A 12,862-nucleotide genomic window follows, 5' to 3' on the forward strand; every position below is an offset into this window, starting at 1 on the left:
CCAAGCAAATCAATCATTACAATTGTATTTGAACTTTGTTATCAGTAAACTCATATTCATTCAAAATATTTGCTCGCTTGTTGTTAACAATAAACAAACAACATTTTATTTATTTTACTACTCTATCCGCAACAACAACAACAAAAAAAATTTTACAATTATTACTGTAATCATTAAACAATTTCAACTGGTCAATATTACTTTTATTCAATTTGGAATTGATCAATAATTAATTAAATAAAAAAACAAACTATTTGCAAAACAAATCATCAAAACTGGGTAGTGCTCACAATATTTGCAAAACAATAAACATTTCAACTAAATTAATCATTCAATCAAACAAATCCAACAAACATTCACAAAACACCAAGTTTTCACACTTCCAACAAAACCTGTCACCTGTCAAATCTATCATTTTCATTAGGATAAAATAATAAAATTGGTTCCATAGTTTACTAAATAAAACCAAACAAACAAACTTTTAAATCTCTAAATAATATTCTTAGACCAGACAAGTCAGCAGCGAATTACGAACCATCCTTTTTAAAAAAGAAAAAACCAGCCTTCGAACCAACCAATTATCATTTTAAGAGTAAGATTTAAAGCATTTATATATTTTTTTCGATGTATATTACACCAAACAAAGTTTATTGTGTTTTGGTCAGTTTGTTAAACTCATCACTATATTTTTGTGACCATGATGATGGACTGGATATATATATCTGTCCAACACCCACCGATACTTCGAGACACTCTATTCTCTCTCTTTTGTTAAACAAAGCAATGATCTACATCTAGAATCTTCACTAAACAAGCACCGTCGCGGCACACCGTCCCTTTCCTTGGACGAGACCTTTTTTATCATTAAATCACATCACATCACATCTATAAAAACAACAAAAACAAACGATTGAAATATATCATATAAAACGTTCCTAGAGCACTACTCTACTTTGGTGTGGGCACCAATAAGAATCAAAAAAAAAAAAAAACAAAATTAATGATGTGAGTTTGATAAACTCCATCTGAAATTTAGATGTTTTTTAGTTGTTTCTCTTGTTCTTTCATAATAACAGGGCATGCTTTTTTTTTTTTTTTTATTGTTTTTTTTCTGCTAGTTACTGTTGTAGTTTTTTAGTGTGTTGAGTATTATCACACTGGGTGCCACCAATCCTTTCAAGATCTTGTATTTTCTACAAACTAACCATGTCACCCAATTAATTTAAAGTTTATCACCAATCATCTTTTTGATCACAATTCGAAAAAACCCACTCGTTCGCTCAACAATCGGAATCGTAGTGAAAAACACACGTTTTTATTTTTCTATCACACTCACCCAAGTGGTGGGAGGGATCATAGAGTCTTTATTATTATTTTTTTTTTTGGCATAAATGTGCCATACTCTCACACACTTTTGAACTCTAAATTAAAAAAAAAAAAAAAAAAAGCGATCGTTGGAAAAAACACACAAACACAACATCACACTTCAATAATAAAAAAGTTAAAAAACAAAACCATGGTTTAAACTCTTTGTTGTTATTGTTGTTTCGAACAATTTTTTTTTTATCAAGGTTTGAAAGGTGGAACATTAAAAAAAAAAAAAAGATTTGTGCAAATTAAAATAAATTTTGATAAAAAAAAACAAAAAACAACAAATAATAATAATAATATTGTTATTGACCATACCATTTAACCATTTAGAGGTGCCTCTCATCTAATTACAAACACTCTCTTATTAATAATTTCAAAAAACCATAAGAATATTTTAACTTTTTTAGCCACACAAACTCAGTTGGTTAACTCCTAATAGAGTGCAAATACAAAAATAGATAGATATAGATAGAATATTTAAATAGATAGATATATTTATATAATTATTTATTTTTTTATATTTTCTTTTTTTTTTTTTAACATATATCGATCAATTTACGATCACTTTTTCACTTCACACACACAAATCACTTCAACTTCCTTCTTTGACACAATACATATTATATATAAATATACAATAGAAAGAACAAGATCATAAACTTGTTTCTTATCAATACAAACAAACAAACAAAAAAAAAGTTGTAAAAGTAGTAGCATTCATTTTAAAAGAATAATAATATATATATAATACATTTTTCTTTTGTTTCTTAGTTAGATATATAGTTTTTTTATATACATTTTTAATTCATTATATAGCTTTTTTAAACAACAAACTTTTAAAACAAAAAAAAAAAAAAAGTTTTTTTTATAAAAAAATAAAAAAATCACTAACATTTTTAATTGTACAGATATTAAGGGTATTTTTTTTTGGAAAACAAAAATTTTTACTCCCCACTTAAATCTTGTTTTAAAGCAAACCTTCAACTTCACAACAACAACAACAAAACAACAGTAAAAGCAAACTTTAATTTATAATATATATATTTTTTTAAAAAGCAAAAAAACAATTGTACAACATTTATCTATATAATTAATAATTCAATAATATATATATATATTTTTATTTTATAAATATAAATAATAATAATAATCAAAGATGAGATTCAAATGTTTTGGATCTGAGGAGACTGAAGCCTCGTCAAAGATCGACAGAATGATCGAAACAGATAGAAGAAAGTTGAGAAAGTTTGTCAAATTATTACTTTTGGGTCCAGGTGAATCAGGTAAATATCAATAGTAATAATAATAATAATAAATAGTAAAAGAATGAACAAACAAATATTAATAATAATAATAATATAATAATATAATTATAGGTAAATCAACCATTTTTAAACAAATGAAGATTATTCAAGAGGATGGTGGTTATTCTAGAGATGAACTGATGGAGTATCGTGCTTTTGTATATTCAAATTGTATAAGTCAAATGGAGGCATTATTGACAGCATCTGCAAAATTAAATATTGAGTTGGAGAAACCAGAGAACAAAGTAAGTTTAATACAATAGTTACTACTACAACTACTACCACTATAATCGTAAATAAATAAACTAACATATTTTATTTATTATTTATTTATTTTTAGCAAAGAGCAGCTAATATTTTAAGACGAACAATTGGTAATGAACCATGGTTATTGTTGGCCGAAGACATCAAACACTTGTGGGAAGACAAGGGAATTAAAGATACATATGCACAAAAAGATAAATATTTCCAACTGAATGATTCAGCTTCTTAGTAAGTAGTAAATCAATAATAATAATTAATAATATTTAAAAAGATAAGAAATATTAATCAACTTTTAATTATTATTATTATTATTATTATTATTATTATTATTATTATTATTATTATTATTATTATAATTATTTAGTTTCTTTGAAAATATTGATAGATATATGAAAGAGGATTTCATTCCAAATGAACAAGATGTACTTAGATGTCGTGTAAGAACAACTGGTATTCAAGAGTCAGAGTTTACATTTGAAAAGATTAGATTAAAGATTGTCGATGTCGGTGGACAGCGTTCACAACGTCGTAAGTGGATTCATTGTTTCGATTGTGTCACTGCAGTTATCTTTGTGGCAGCCATGAGTGACTACGATCAGGTGCTGCGTGAAGATGAGACTGTAAACCGTACCAGAGAGTCGCTGGCTCTCTTCAAAGAGATTGTTAATTGCGACTACTTTAAAGATACACCGATCGTACTCTTCCTGAATAAGAAGGATCTCTTCAAGGAAAAGCTAAAGCGTGTACCACTACAGTCGTGTTTCTCTGAATATACCGGTCCCAACAAATATAAAGACGCAGCCATGTTTATCCAATCGCAGTACCTCGCCCAAGGACCATCACCTCGTACCATTTACACCCACGCCACCTGTGCCGTCGATACAGAAAACATTAAATTTGTATTCAAAGCCGTACGACAAACCATTCTTAGTCAGGCATTGGAGCACTTCTAAGGTAACCACCACCACTTAAGCACAAACAACAAAAAAAAAAAAAAGAAAAGAAACTCTTAAAAAGATAAACAATTAAAACAACAACAATCCAATAATAATAATAATAATAACAACAACAAATAACAATCAACAATTCTTCAAAAAGAAAGAAAAGAAAGGAAACAAACAAAAAAAAAAAAAGATACAACACCTTTACAACCCAACCAACCTCCAAAACAACCAAACTCACACAAACTTGACATTATATAGCTTTTCCCAAATCCTTTTTTTTTTTTTTTTCATTCCAACTATAATAATAATAATTATTTATATTTTTTTTTTAGACTACTTTTTTTCCCAATCTTCATTCTTTTTTTTTCAATCATATTTAAAACACCTCTCCACTCTCTTAAAACCCAACCCATTGCTCTGCTCCTGTGTATTAATAGACAACAAACTTAGAAAAAAAATAAAAAAATAAAAAAATAATAAATTAGAATAAATAAAAAAAAAAAAAAATATATTTATTTAAATTCCTCAATCATACTATAACTATTATTTCAATAATGATGATGGTATTACCATTTTAGATTTTGATTGAATCTTTCATACTTTATAAATTTGAGTTGTTTTATAATAAGAATATATAATTTGTATATTGATAAGATTTACCTAAAAGTTAAAAGATGTAAACTCTATCATAATAGAATGTGAGATTCAAGAAATATTTAGTTATTTTATTGGTTAAATAAACTTAAATGATTATTAATTTTATACTGTGACTCGTATGATTCATTGATGTTAATGCATATAAAATGATATTTTATTTTTTGATGTATATTTATTAAGTAAACTTCATATTTTTCACATTAAATAAAAAATTTTAATTATTAAAATTAATCTTCAATACCAAAAAAAAAACGTTAATTTAACATTTCTAATTCATAATAAATAATTTGTAAATAAGTTTGTATATAGTTAGTTCATATTATTGTTTAGTTTTATTTTGTTTTGTGTTTTATTTTGTTAATTTGTAGTTTTAGTATTTAATATATATAAAAAGTAAATAGTAAAGACATGTCAGAAATGGATACAGGAAGTGGCAATGGAGGGAATGGTGGAAATAGAATTGACTTTGACCAATTGGAGGATAATATAGGTAGAATAGCAAAGAAGCAAAAGACTACAATGTCAAAAACAATCAAAGATATAGATACTATCATTTCAACATTGAACTCATCAAAGAATCAATTACAATTACTATCAAATGTAGAATCTGATAGTAGTAGTAATAATACAATGAGTATTGATAATGATAATAATAATAATAACAATAATAATAGTAATAATAATAATAATAGTAGTAATACAATGTTACCAATGATTATAAATAACCTTCATAAAACTATATCGGAATCAAAGTTATGTTTAAAGATGCAGTCTGAACACAAAGAATTACATGCACCCATTTCAAAGATGGGCAAGTCGATTGACAAGTGTGTACGATCCGACATTGAACAATCGACAAAAGATATCGATTTCGACAACAATACACTGAACCAGCTGATACTCAATCATCTCTACAGAGAGGGACGCTTTGATATTGGTGATATCTTCTCTGAGGAGATGCACCTAGACTCGAATGCCAACGATCAACTCAAATCGAAATTTGTAGATCATCACGACATATTGAATTCAATCGATAGAAAAGATTTACAACCTGCAATAAAGTAAGTAATTAATAATAATAATAATAATAATACTTATTATTCATCATCACGAATATCAATATTCAAATAAACTAACAAACAAACAAACTAAACATTAAATGTTAATAATTATTAACTGAAAAGTTGGTGTAAACATAAAAAGTTACAACTTTCAAAGTTGGATTCATATTTGGAGTTTAAATTACATCGATTGCAATTCATTCATTTGATGTCGACGAATAAGCGTCAGGATGCTCTCGTCTATGCTAGGAAGCACTTTAATCAGTTCAGTGGACACAAGATGAAAGATATTCAAACGTTGATGGGATCGTTTATCTATGCCGACAGGCTAGAGAGTTCACCGTATGCCAGTATATTCAATGAGCGCTCGATTGACAATCAGTGGCGAGACATCAAGAGTTGCTTCTCAAAGGATAGCTTCACTCTGATGGGACTACCACAAGAGTCGCCACTGTTCATCACTGTCACCGTCGGTATGAAGGCACTGCCCACCTTTATCAAACTCTCAACATTCTCAGTGTTGCGCGACGTCAACGACGAGTCACTCACCGTCGAGGTCAACGTCGATCAACGCTACAAATATCACTCGATCTTCTCATGTCCAGTGTCACGTGAACAAAGCACTAAAAACAATCCACCCGTTCTTCTTCAATGTGGACATCTACTCTCAAAGAATTCAATGACCAAATTAATTAAAGGTGCATCTGGGTATGTTGTTAAGTAAAAAAATATATATTCAATTTCATAATTACTAATTACTACTACTATTTCACAGTAAATTTAAATGTCCATATTGCCCAACAGAACAAAACGCAAAAGATGTGAAAACAATTTTTATTTAAAAAAAAATGTATTTTTTTTGGCATAGATCGATTTGATTTCGAGTTAACTGCGCCCACACCTGCACCTTTCATTTAACGATCGATTATATGATAATCTTAAATGTTTTTGTTTTCTTATCATATTTGCGATATTTTAGTTGAAATAATTGTTCTACACGACTACGAACAGTCAAAAAAACCTTCTAATGTAAATAAATTATTGTTTGGGTCTTTTAAGTTTTTTTACCATTGTATTTCTTTTTTTTTTTTTTTTCATTGATTTTAAAAGAAGGTTGTTTTAAATTATAACCACATTTTCACACTTGATGTAGTTTTTTTTTGATTAATGATTTGTTTTTTTTTTTTTTTTGTTTTTTTTCACCATCAAAACTTATTTTTAATTAATTTATTTTTGATTGTTTAGTTTATTCTTTGTTTTTTGAGTTTCTTAAATTACTTAAACCAAACAAATCATAATTATCTATCTTTGATTACTCTTTTTAAGTAGTAGTAATATTAGAATCATTTTATTGTATTATATCATATCTTTATCTATTTTTCAAATAAATAAATAATATCTCTATTTTTTTTTATTAGAATAATAATAATAATTAAAAGTAGTTAATGATAGTTTGTTAATTAATAATTATAGAGTAGAGTTAGTTTAGTTAGTAGTTAGTTAGTTAGTATATCATCATTATAATTAGATAAAACAAAACAGAAATAAATACAGAGAAACCAACCAATATACATATCTGCAGTGATCAAAGCAGAGCGACACCAAAAACGAAAAAAAAAACAGAGCAAACAATGTTGAATAATTTTAAAAATTTTTTAGGTAAATTTGAAATTGAAACGACTTGTTAATTACTAAATTCATAAAGTGTATTAATTTGATTGCATTGGATTATTATTTATTTATTTATTTAGAGAAAAATCTAAGTGAAACAGATTTCGAAAAGAAAGTAAATAGTATAAAAGTAAAGATTAAGGATGCTGTTGTTCAGACTTCACCGAAACAGAGTAGAAAGCGTGACTATGTTTTGCATTTCAGTAGTCCTGTGGTGTATCCACCTGCACTGCCACAGGTCGGCATGAACAAGGATCTGTTCAATCAGCCAACCACCGAGTACTCGAGTGCACCGTTCTCTTTCTATCACGAGGAGATCGAGGAGACCTACCCGGTGCCGAATGCCGTCGTGCCAGAGACGGAGCTGCCGATCATCCAAGAACCACAGGAGGGTATGCATCCCTATGGATTCGACCAGATTGATCTAAACACTCGTCGCGCACAACCCGCAGTACAAGACATCAAGCCAAGATTCCTCGTTGGCAAGGGCAACCCAATGAGAACATTCAACCAGACACCGCCACAAGAGAAAGTTCTAACCTACCAGGATCTAAACTCATCGGCTTTCAACCTCTCACTCCTAACCTATATATGTATTGTCGATTATCCTTTAAACAATAAAACAAAGAAACAACTATGGAAAAGAGTAAGTAGTACTAGTAATGGTTTTATTTATCAAATTAATCATCATTATTAACATGTTATCTTTTTCAACTAAATTTAGTTGACTTTATGTCCACTAGTTGAAACACTCATTTTAAAGAATGTTGGAATTGGTGGAATTGGTAAAAATGCTAGATTCCCAAATTTAAGATTTTGGTATGTCATATTATTATTATTATTATTAATTAATAATATATTTAAAAAATCGATATTAATATTAAGTTAAATATTATTATATATTTAGTGATTTATCACAAAATAGAATTAAAACATTTAGATCAATTAGAAAGATTACAAAGTATTCATTGAATTTGGAGGTATTCAATCTTTTGGGAAATCCAATATGTAGAGATGATTATCAGTTGAGATTGTGTGCAAAGCTGTTGGTATTGGAAACGATCAGTCAGAAGCAGTTGAGTGTCGATGAGCGAGTCAAGGGTATCATGATGTATGGCTCCTTCGAGCAAAAGTCACAGATCGATACGATTCGTTGGCAATTGTACCTCGATAATCTGGCGGAGGTGCGTACACTCCGTCCGGTGCAAGCTGGCTGGTCACCACAGAACATCGTGCATCTCGTACTCCAAAACTCAATGTTGAAATTCTTTTACGTTGGAAACTTTCCAAACTTGCAACACCTCGATCTCAGCTCGAATTTGCTCACCGACATCTCCAAATCTGGCATGGAGAAGTGCGCACAACTCTTTTACTGCAGCTTCCGAAACAATCAGCTGCTGAACCGCCAGGACATGATCAACATCTTTGAGTTGACACCATCGATGAGGTTCGTCAATTTGAATGACAACATTCGTATGGATGCCTATCGTCAGCGACTCATTTACATCACCCGCAACCTCAAAGGAACCAACCGTATGATTGGTCTGGTGCAGATCGACGACACACCGATCACCAAGGAGGAGCGTATCAAGGCGATCGAAGTGCACGAACCGACCAATCCAAATTCAGCGTCGATCTTCCGTTGGAAGATTCTGTTGATCGAGCGATTCGGTCACAAACAACTCCAAACCATTCCCGACTATTTGTCGTTGGTGAAATCAGTGACATTCCCTCGGTTGAATCTCGCGCTTTGCGATGTCTCCATGTTTTTAAATGCACAGGTTGTCGACTTTTCCGGTAACCAGCTGACTTCATTCACAGGTCTACAACACCTCAAACATCTTAGAATTCTCTATCTCAACGACAATCCAGATCTAGACACCAATGCAGTCCTACAGCAATTGGCCAACACCGAAACACTAGAGTCATTCTCCTTCCACGTTTCAAACAAGAACACACATCCAAGATTATCTGGATCACGTGAATATCGTGCATCCATACTCAAACAACTTATTCCAAAGAATAGAAATCTATTATTAATCGACAGTGTAAGTTGGAGAATAATCAATATTAAATAATAATATGATAGCTAATATCTTTTTTCTGTGTAGACAACAATCAACTTTAATGAAAGAGTTGATGCATATGCACATGCTGGATACCCAACTGAAGTAGTTGAAAAGTATCGTTTCTTTTTGTCTCTTACCGTCAACTGTACGATGCACTTTAACAGGGGAATTCATCCGGATCAAGTAGAGATTGGCAAACAATATGATCCCGTCCAGATTACATGTTTGAGAAGACTGAGAGATTGGAACTTGGTGTCGGATGCTGTCAACTTTTCATTTTTTGGTCAATGTTACAGAATTGGATTTGACAAACAACAAACTAACTGATATAAGCAACATTGGATTGCAGAATCTAAGGCTGTTGAAGCGATTGTCATTTGTAAATAACCACATTCAAACACCGCTGCCAATCATTGCACAGATACTCGATAACCTATCGAATCTCGAGATCTTTGCCATTCGCGGCAATCCAAACATGAAGTCACCACAAGATCGTCTACAACTGATTGGTTTGATGCACTCGATGAAGCAAATCGATGCACCACTCAAAGTCATTGATACCGAAATCACCATATACGATAAAGTCGAAGGTTGGAAGTTGGTTGGAGGTGCACTCAAAGATGCCGAACAATTTAAGCTAGCCTATATCACAGGAATTAAATCAATTAATTTATATGATCATACTGTAAGTCTAAAAAGTTAACCAACCAGCTAGCTATTCAATCAACAAATATATATACTTACAACTTCTTTTTAACTGTATACAATTTAAAGTTGGTCAATTTAGAGTTATGTGATTGTGCATTAGAGTATTTAGATGTATCACCATATGTAAATTTGAAAACATTATTGTTACCAAACAATAGATTTAAATCCTTAGATAATTTACATTCACTTGTAAAGTTAACTGAACTTTTTGTAAGTATTAACAATCATAATAATGTTAATGTTGTTTTTTTTTTTTTTTTGAAAAAAATATTAATCTCTCCATTTGTTAACTTAATACTAGGCATTGGATATTCGTCATAATGAATTGGCATCGGCTGAAGATGTAAAAACACATATTCTACAAATGCCAAATCTTCAAGTTTTGGGTATCTTTGGTAATCCATTCACAAAGAACTCTAACAACTATCGCGTAAAGTTCCTATGCTTACTACCACCAATCTATCAGACACACAAGTATCCACTCTCTGTTTTGGATGTCAGTGAGATCACACCGGAGGAGATCTACGAATCATCGATCAACTCCACTAAAGCCGACTCTTCGATCGATAGAAAAGAGAATCTCTTCAACATTGCACTTCTAAGACGTGCCTCCAGTCTCGAGTACTCTACGCTCACAGAGATTGACCTACGTGGTTGTGGTTTGTCGTCGCTCTTCTTCAACAAACTACCACAACTTGTCGTGCTGAATCTCTCTGACAACTCTATCACCGATAGTAATCTTAAGGAGAGCGCTATCCACCATCTCCAGTCACTGAAGGCACTCGATCTTCGAAACAACAAATTTAAAGATCTTGCAATGCTCTGTAAAATTATTGATCTACTCAATGTAGAGACTCTATTCATCGAAGAGAACTCTTGTTACGATAAAGACACCGAGAAAGACAGAATCAGATTCTTTAAGAAACTAACAAACTCAAAGATTCAAACCAATCTCAAGTTCCTCAATGGTGTTGAAGTCACTCCAAAGGATTTAGCTAAATTTGGTAAAACTAAAGCAAGAAAATAATCAATAGTTATTTTTCAGACTCCGAACAGTTTGTAAATAAATATTATTTAGTACTTATATATATATATATATATAAATGTTTAAAACAATTATGATTTTTATTTTATTTTATTACTATTGTATTTTAATTTTGCCATTAAATCAGAAAGACTTGTTGATTCATTTGTTTGAACTGTTGTTTCTTTTGATAACTAAAAAAATAATAAAGATAATATTATATTAATATAAATAAAGTTATTGATAAATTAATAATAATTTGTTATATAGTTACATCAACAGTTGGTGTTGTTTCATATGCAAATTCGATTCCTTTACTTGGTTGTTGAGTTGGTTTTGTTGTTGGTGTTGGTACAACTTCTTCTTCAATTAATTCAATTCCCCATTCATTCTCAGTGGATGGTTTTACAATTTCTTCGACTGGTTTGATTTCTACAGGTTTGTTCTTTAGGTACTCTTGATAGGCTGCTTGTAGTTTTACACAGAAGCTGTTGACACACTCTGGATTGGGACGGATAGTGTCCTTTGGGAAGTAGTCTTGGAGTGCATTGTAACCGAGTAGATTCGATGCCTCACCGAATCCAAGCAAGTACTTCAGTGCGCTTTGTACCAACATACCGGCGACGATACCCATGGTGGTCGGTAGCGATGCTGCGCAGACACCCTCACGCTTGAGTGTACGCTCGTCGATACCACTAGCAACAATCAATGGTGGAACACACTGGAAACAAGCGGTTTCACCGGGTTTGATGAATTGGATGTGTCCAGAGATGGCATTCTCCGAGACACCAGACTCCATCCACTCCATATTCAACTCCAAACAAGCTTGATTGATAGCGACTCTTGCCTCAAAGTTATCGACGCAACCGAGTACCAAGCTCACTGGCGAACCCTCAGCGATACCACCGCATTTAATACGCTCTTGGAAATGATTAAAGTTATCGAGAGTAGTAATATTATAGTTGTATGTTTCAAATTCGACATCTGGATTGATCGATTGTAGAGTCTCCATTGCAGCCTTTGTCTTTGTCATACCGGCTTGCTCCGGTCTGAAGAACAATCTATTCATATTGGCAATCTCAACGGTATCATAATCAAACAACAATAACTTTCCAACACCACATCTTGTCAACATTTCCGCTGCTACACTACCAATACCACCAAGACCAACAATTACAACACTTTTATTTCTAATATCCTAAGATTAAATCAAATTATCAATCATCATCATATTATTATTATCAAAAAAGAATATAGTCAATAAAAAGTCAAATGACAACTTTGTTTTACTAAATAGATGTTTATTTAATTTACCTCATAGTTATTAACAATACCCATCTTTTTCAAAGCCATAAGTCTACTATATGGATTTGAATCTACAACTTCTGAACTCAACTTATCAATCTTTCCTCTATAATGTTGTTTTTGTTCTGTCATTTTTCTTTATCTTTTATGTGTAAATATAAAACTATAATAAATAAATATTTAAACTAATGCTAATTTAAAGTGTTGATTTTAAAATAATAAAAAAATCTGAAATTGAATATATTAATAATGTAAAAATAAATAAAACAGTAGTTGTGGTTGTAAAAAAAAAAAACAAATATGTTATTTATTAATAATAGTGTGATGATGTGCTTTTAAAAAAATGATTCCGGAAGTTCTTTTTTAATTTTTACAAGTCCAAAGAGAGAGAGGAAAAAATATTTTTTTTCATTTTTTTTTTTTTTTATTGTCGAAAAAACGCACGATTGTTTTTACTCGTCAAAAATAATTTTTAAAATAAAAT

At 30.8% G+C, this 12,862-nt stretch overlaps 4 protein-coding genes across 4 annotated transcripts; 3 read left to right on the forward strand and 1 right to left on the reverse strand.

Annotated features, from left to right (window-relative positions):
• Window positions 1–2,527: 2,527 nt before the first annotated feature.
• gpaD (guanine nucleotide-binding protein subunit alpha) lies at window positions 2,528–3,892 on the forward strand (the record flags this gene model as incomplete). Its single annotated transcript, XM_020577096.1, has 4 exons — window positions 2,528–2,654; window positions 2,748–2,920; window positions 3,016–3,167; window positions 3,304–3,892. The coding sequence occupies 4 exons, from the start codon at window positions 2,528–2,530 to the stop codon at window positions 3,890–3,892; spliced, it is 1,041 nt and encodes a 346-aa protein (XP_020432770.1).
• A 1,056-nt stretch (window positions 3,893–4,948) lies between these two features.
• On the forward strand, window positions 4,949–6,443 carry PPL_06234 (uncharacterized protein; the record flags this gene model as incomplete). The annotated part of the gene is made up of 3 exons (XM_020577097.1): window positions 4,949–5,601; window positions 5,725–6,309; window positions 6,377–6,443. 3 exons carry the CDS (start codon window positions 4,949–4,951, stop codon window positions 6,441–6,443), a joined length of 1,305 nt encoding a protein of 434 aa, XP_020432771.1.
• A 100-nt stretch (window positions 6,444–6,543) lies between these two features.
• PPL_06235 (uncharacterized protein) lies at window positions 6,544–11,076 on the forward strand (the record flags this gene model as incomplete). The annotated part of the gene is made up of 9 exons (XM_020577098.1): window positions 6,544–6,630; window positions 7,355–7,918; window positions 7,997–8,091; window positions 8,180–8,252; window positions 8,703–9,320; window positions 9,384–9,443; window positions 9,763–10,026; window positions 10,116–10,259; window positions 10,351–11,076. 9 exons carry the CDS (start codon window positions 6,544–6,546, stop codon window positions 11,074–11,076), a joined length of 2,631 nt encoding a protein of 876 aa, XP_020432772.1.
• Window positions 11,077–11,174: 98 nt separating this feature from the next.
• On the reverse strand, window positions 11,175–12,510 carry uba5 (HesA/MoeB/ThiF family protein; the record flags this gene model as incomplete). The annotated part of the gene is made up of 3 exons (XM_020577099.1): window positions 11,175–11,267; window positions 11,348–12,271; window positions 12,388–12,510. 3 exons carry the CDS (start codon window positions 12,508–12,510, stop codon window positions 11,175–11,177), a joined length of 1,140 nt encoding a protein of 379 aa, XP_020432773.1.
• Window positions 12,511–12,862: the final 352 nt, after the last annotated feature.

This window comes from Heterostelium album (genome assembly GCF_000004825.1).
Source record: "Heterostelium album PN500 unplaced genomic scaffold PPL_contig15, whole genome shotgun sequence".
In the NCBI taxonomy this organism is placed as follows: Eukaryota; Evosea; class Eumycetozoa; order Acytosteliales; family Acytosteliaceae; genus Heterostelium; species Heterostelium album.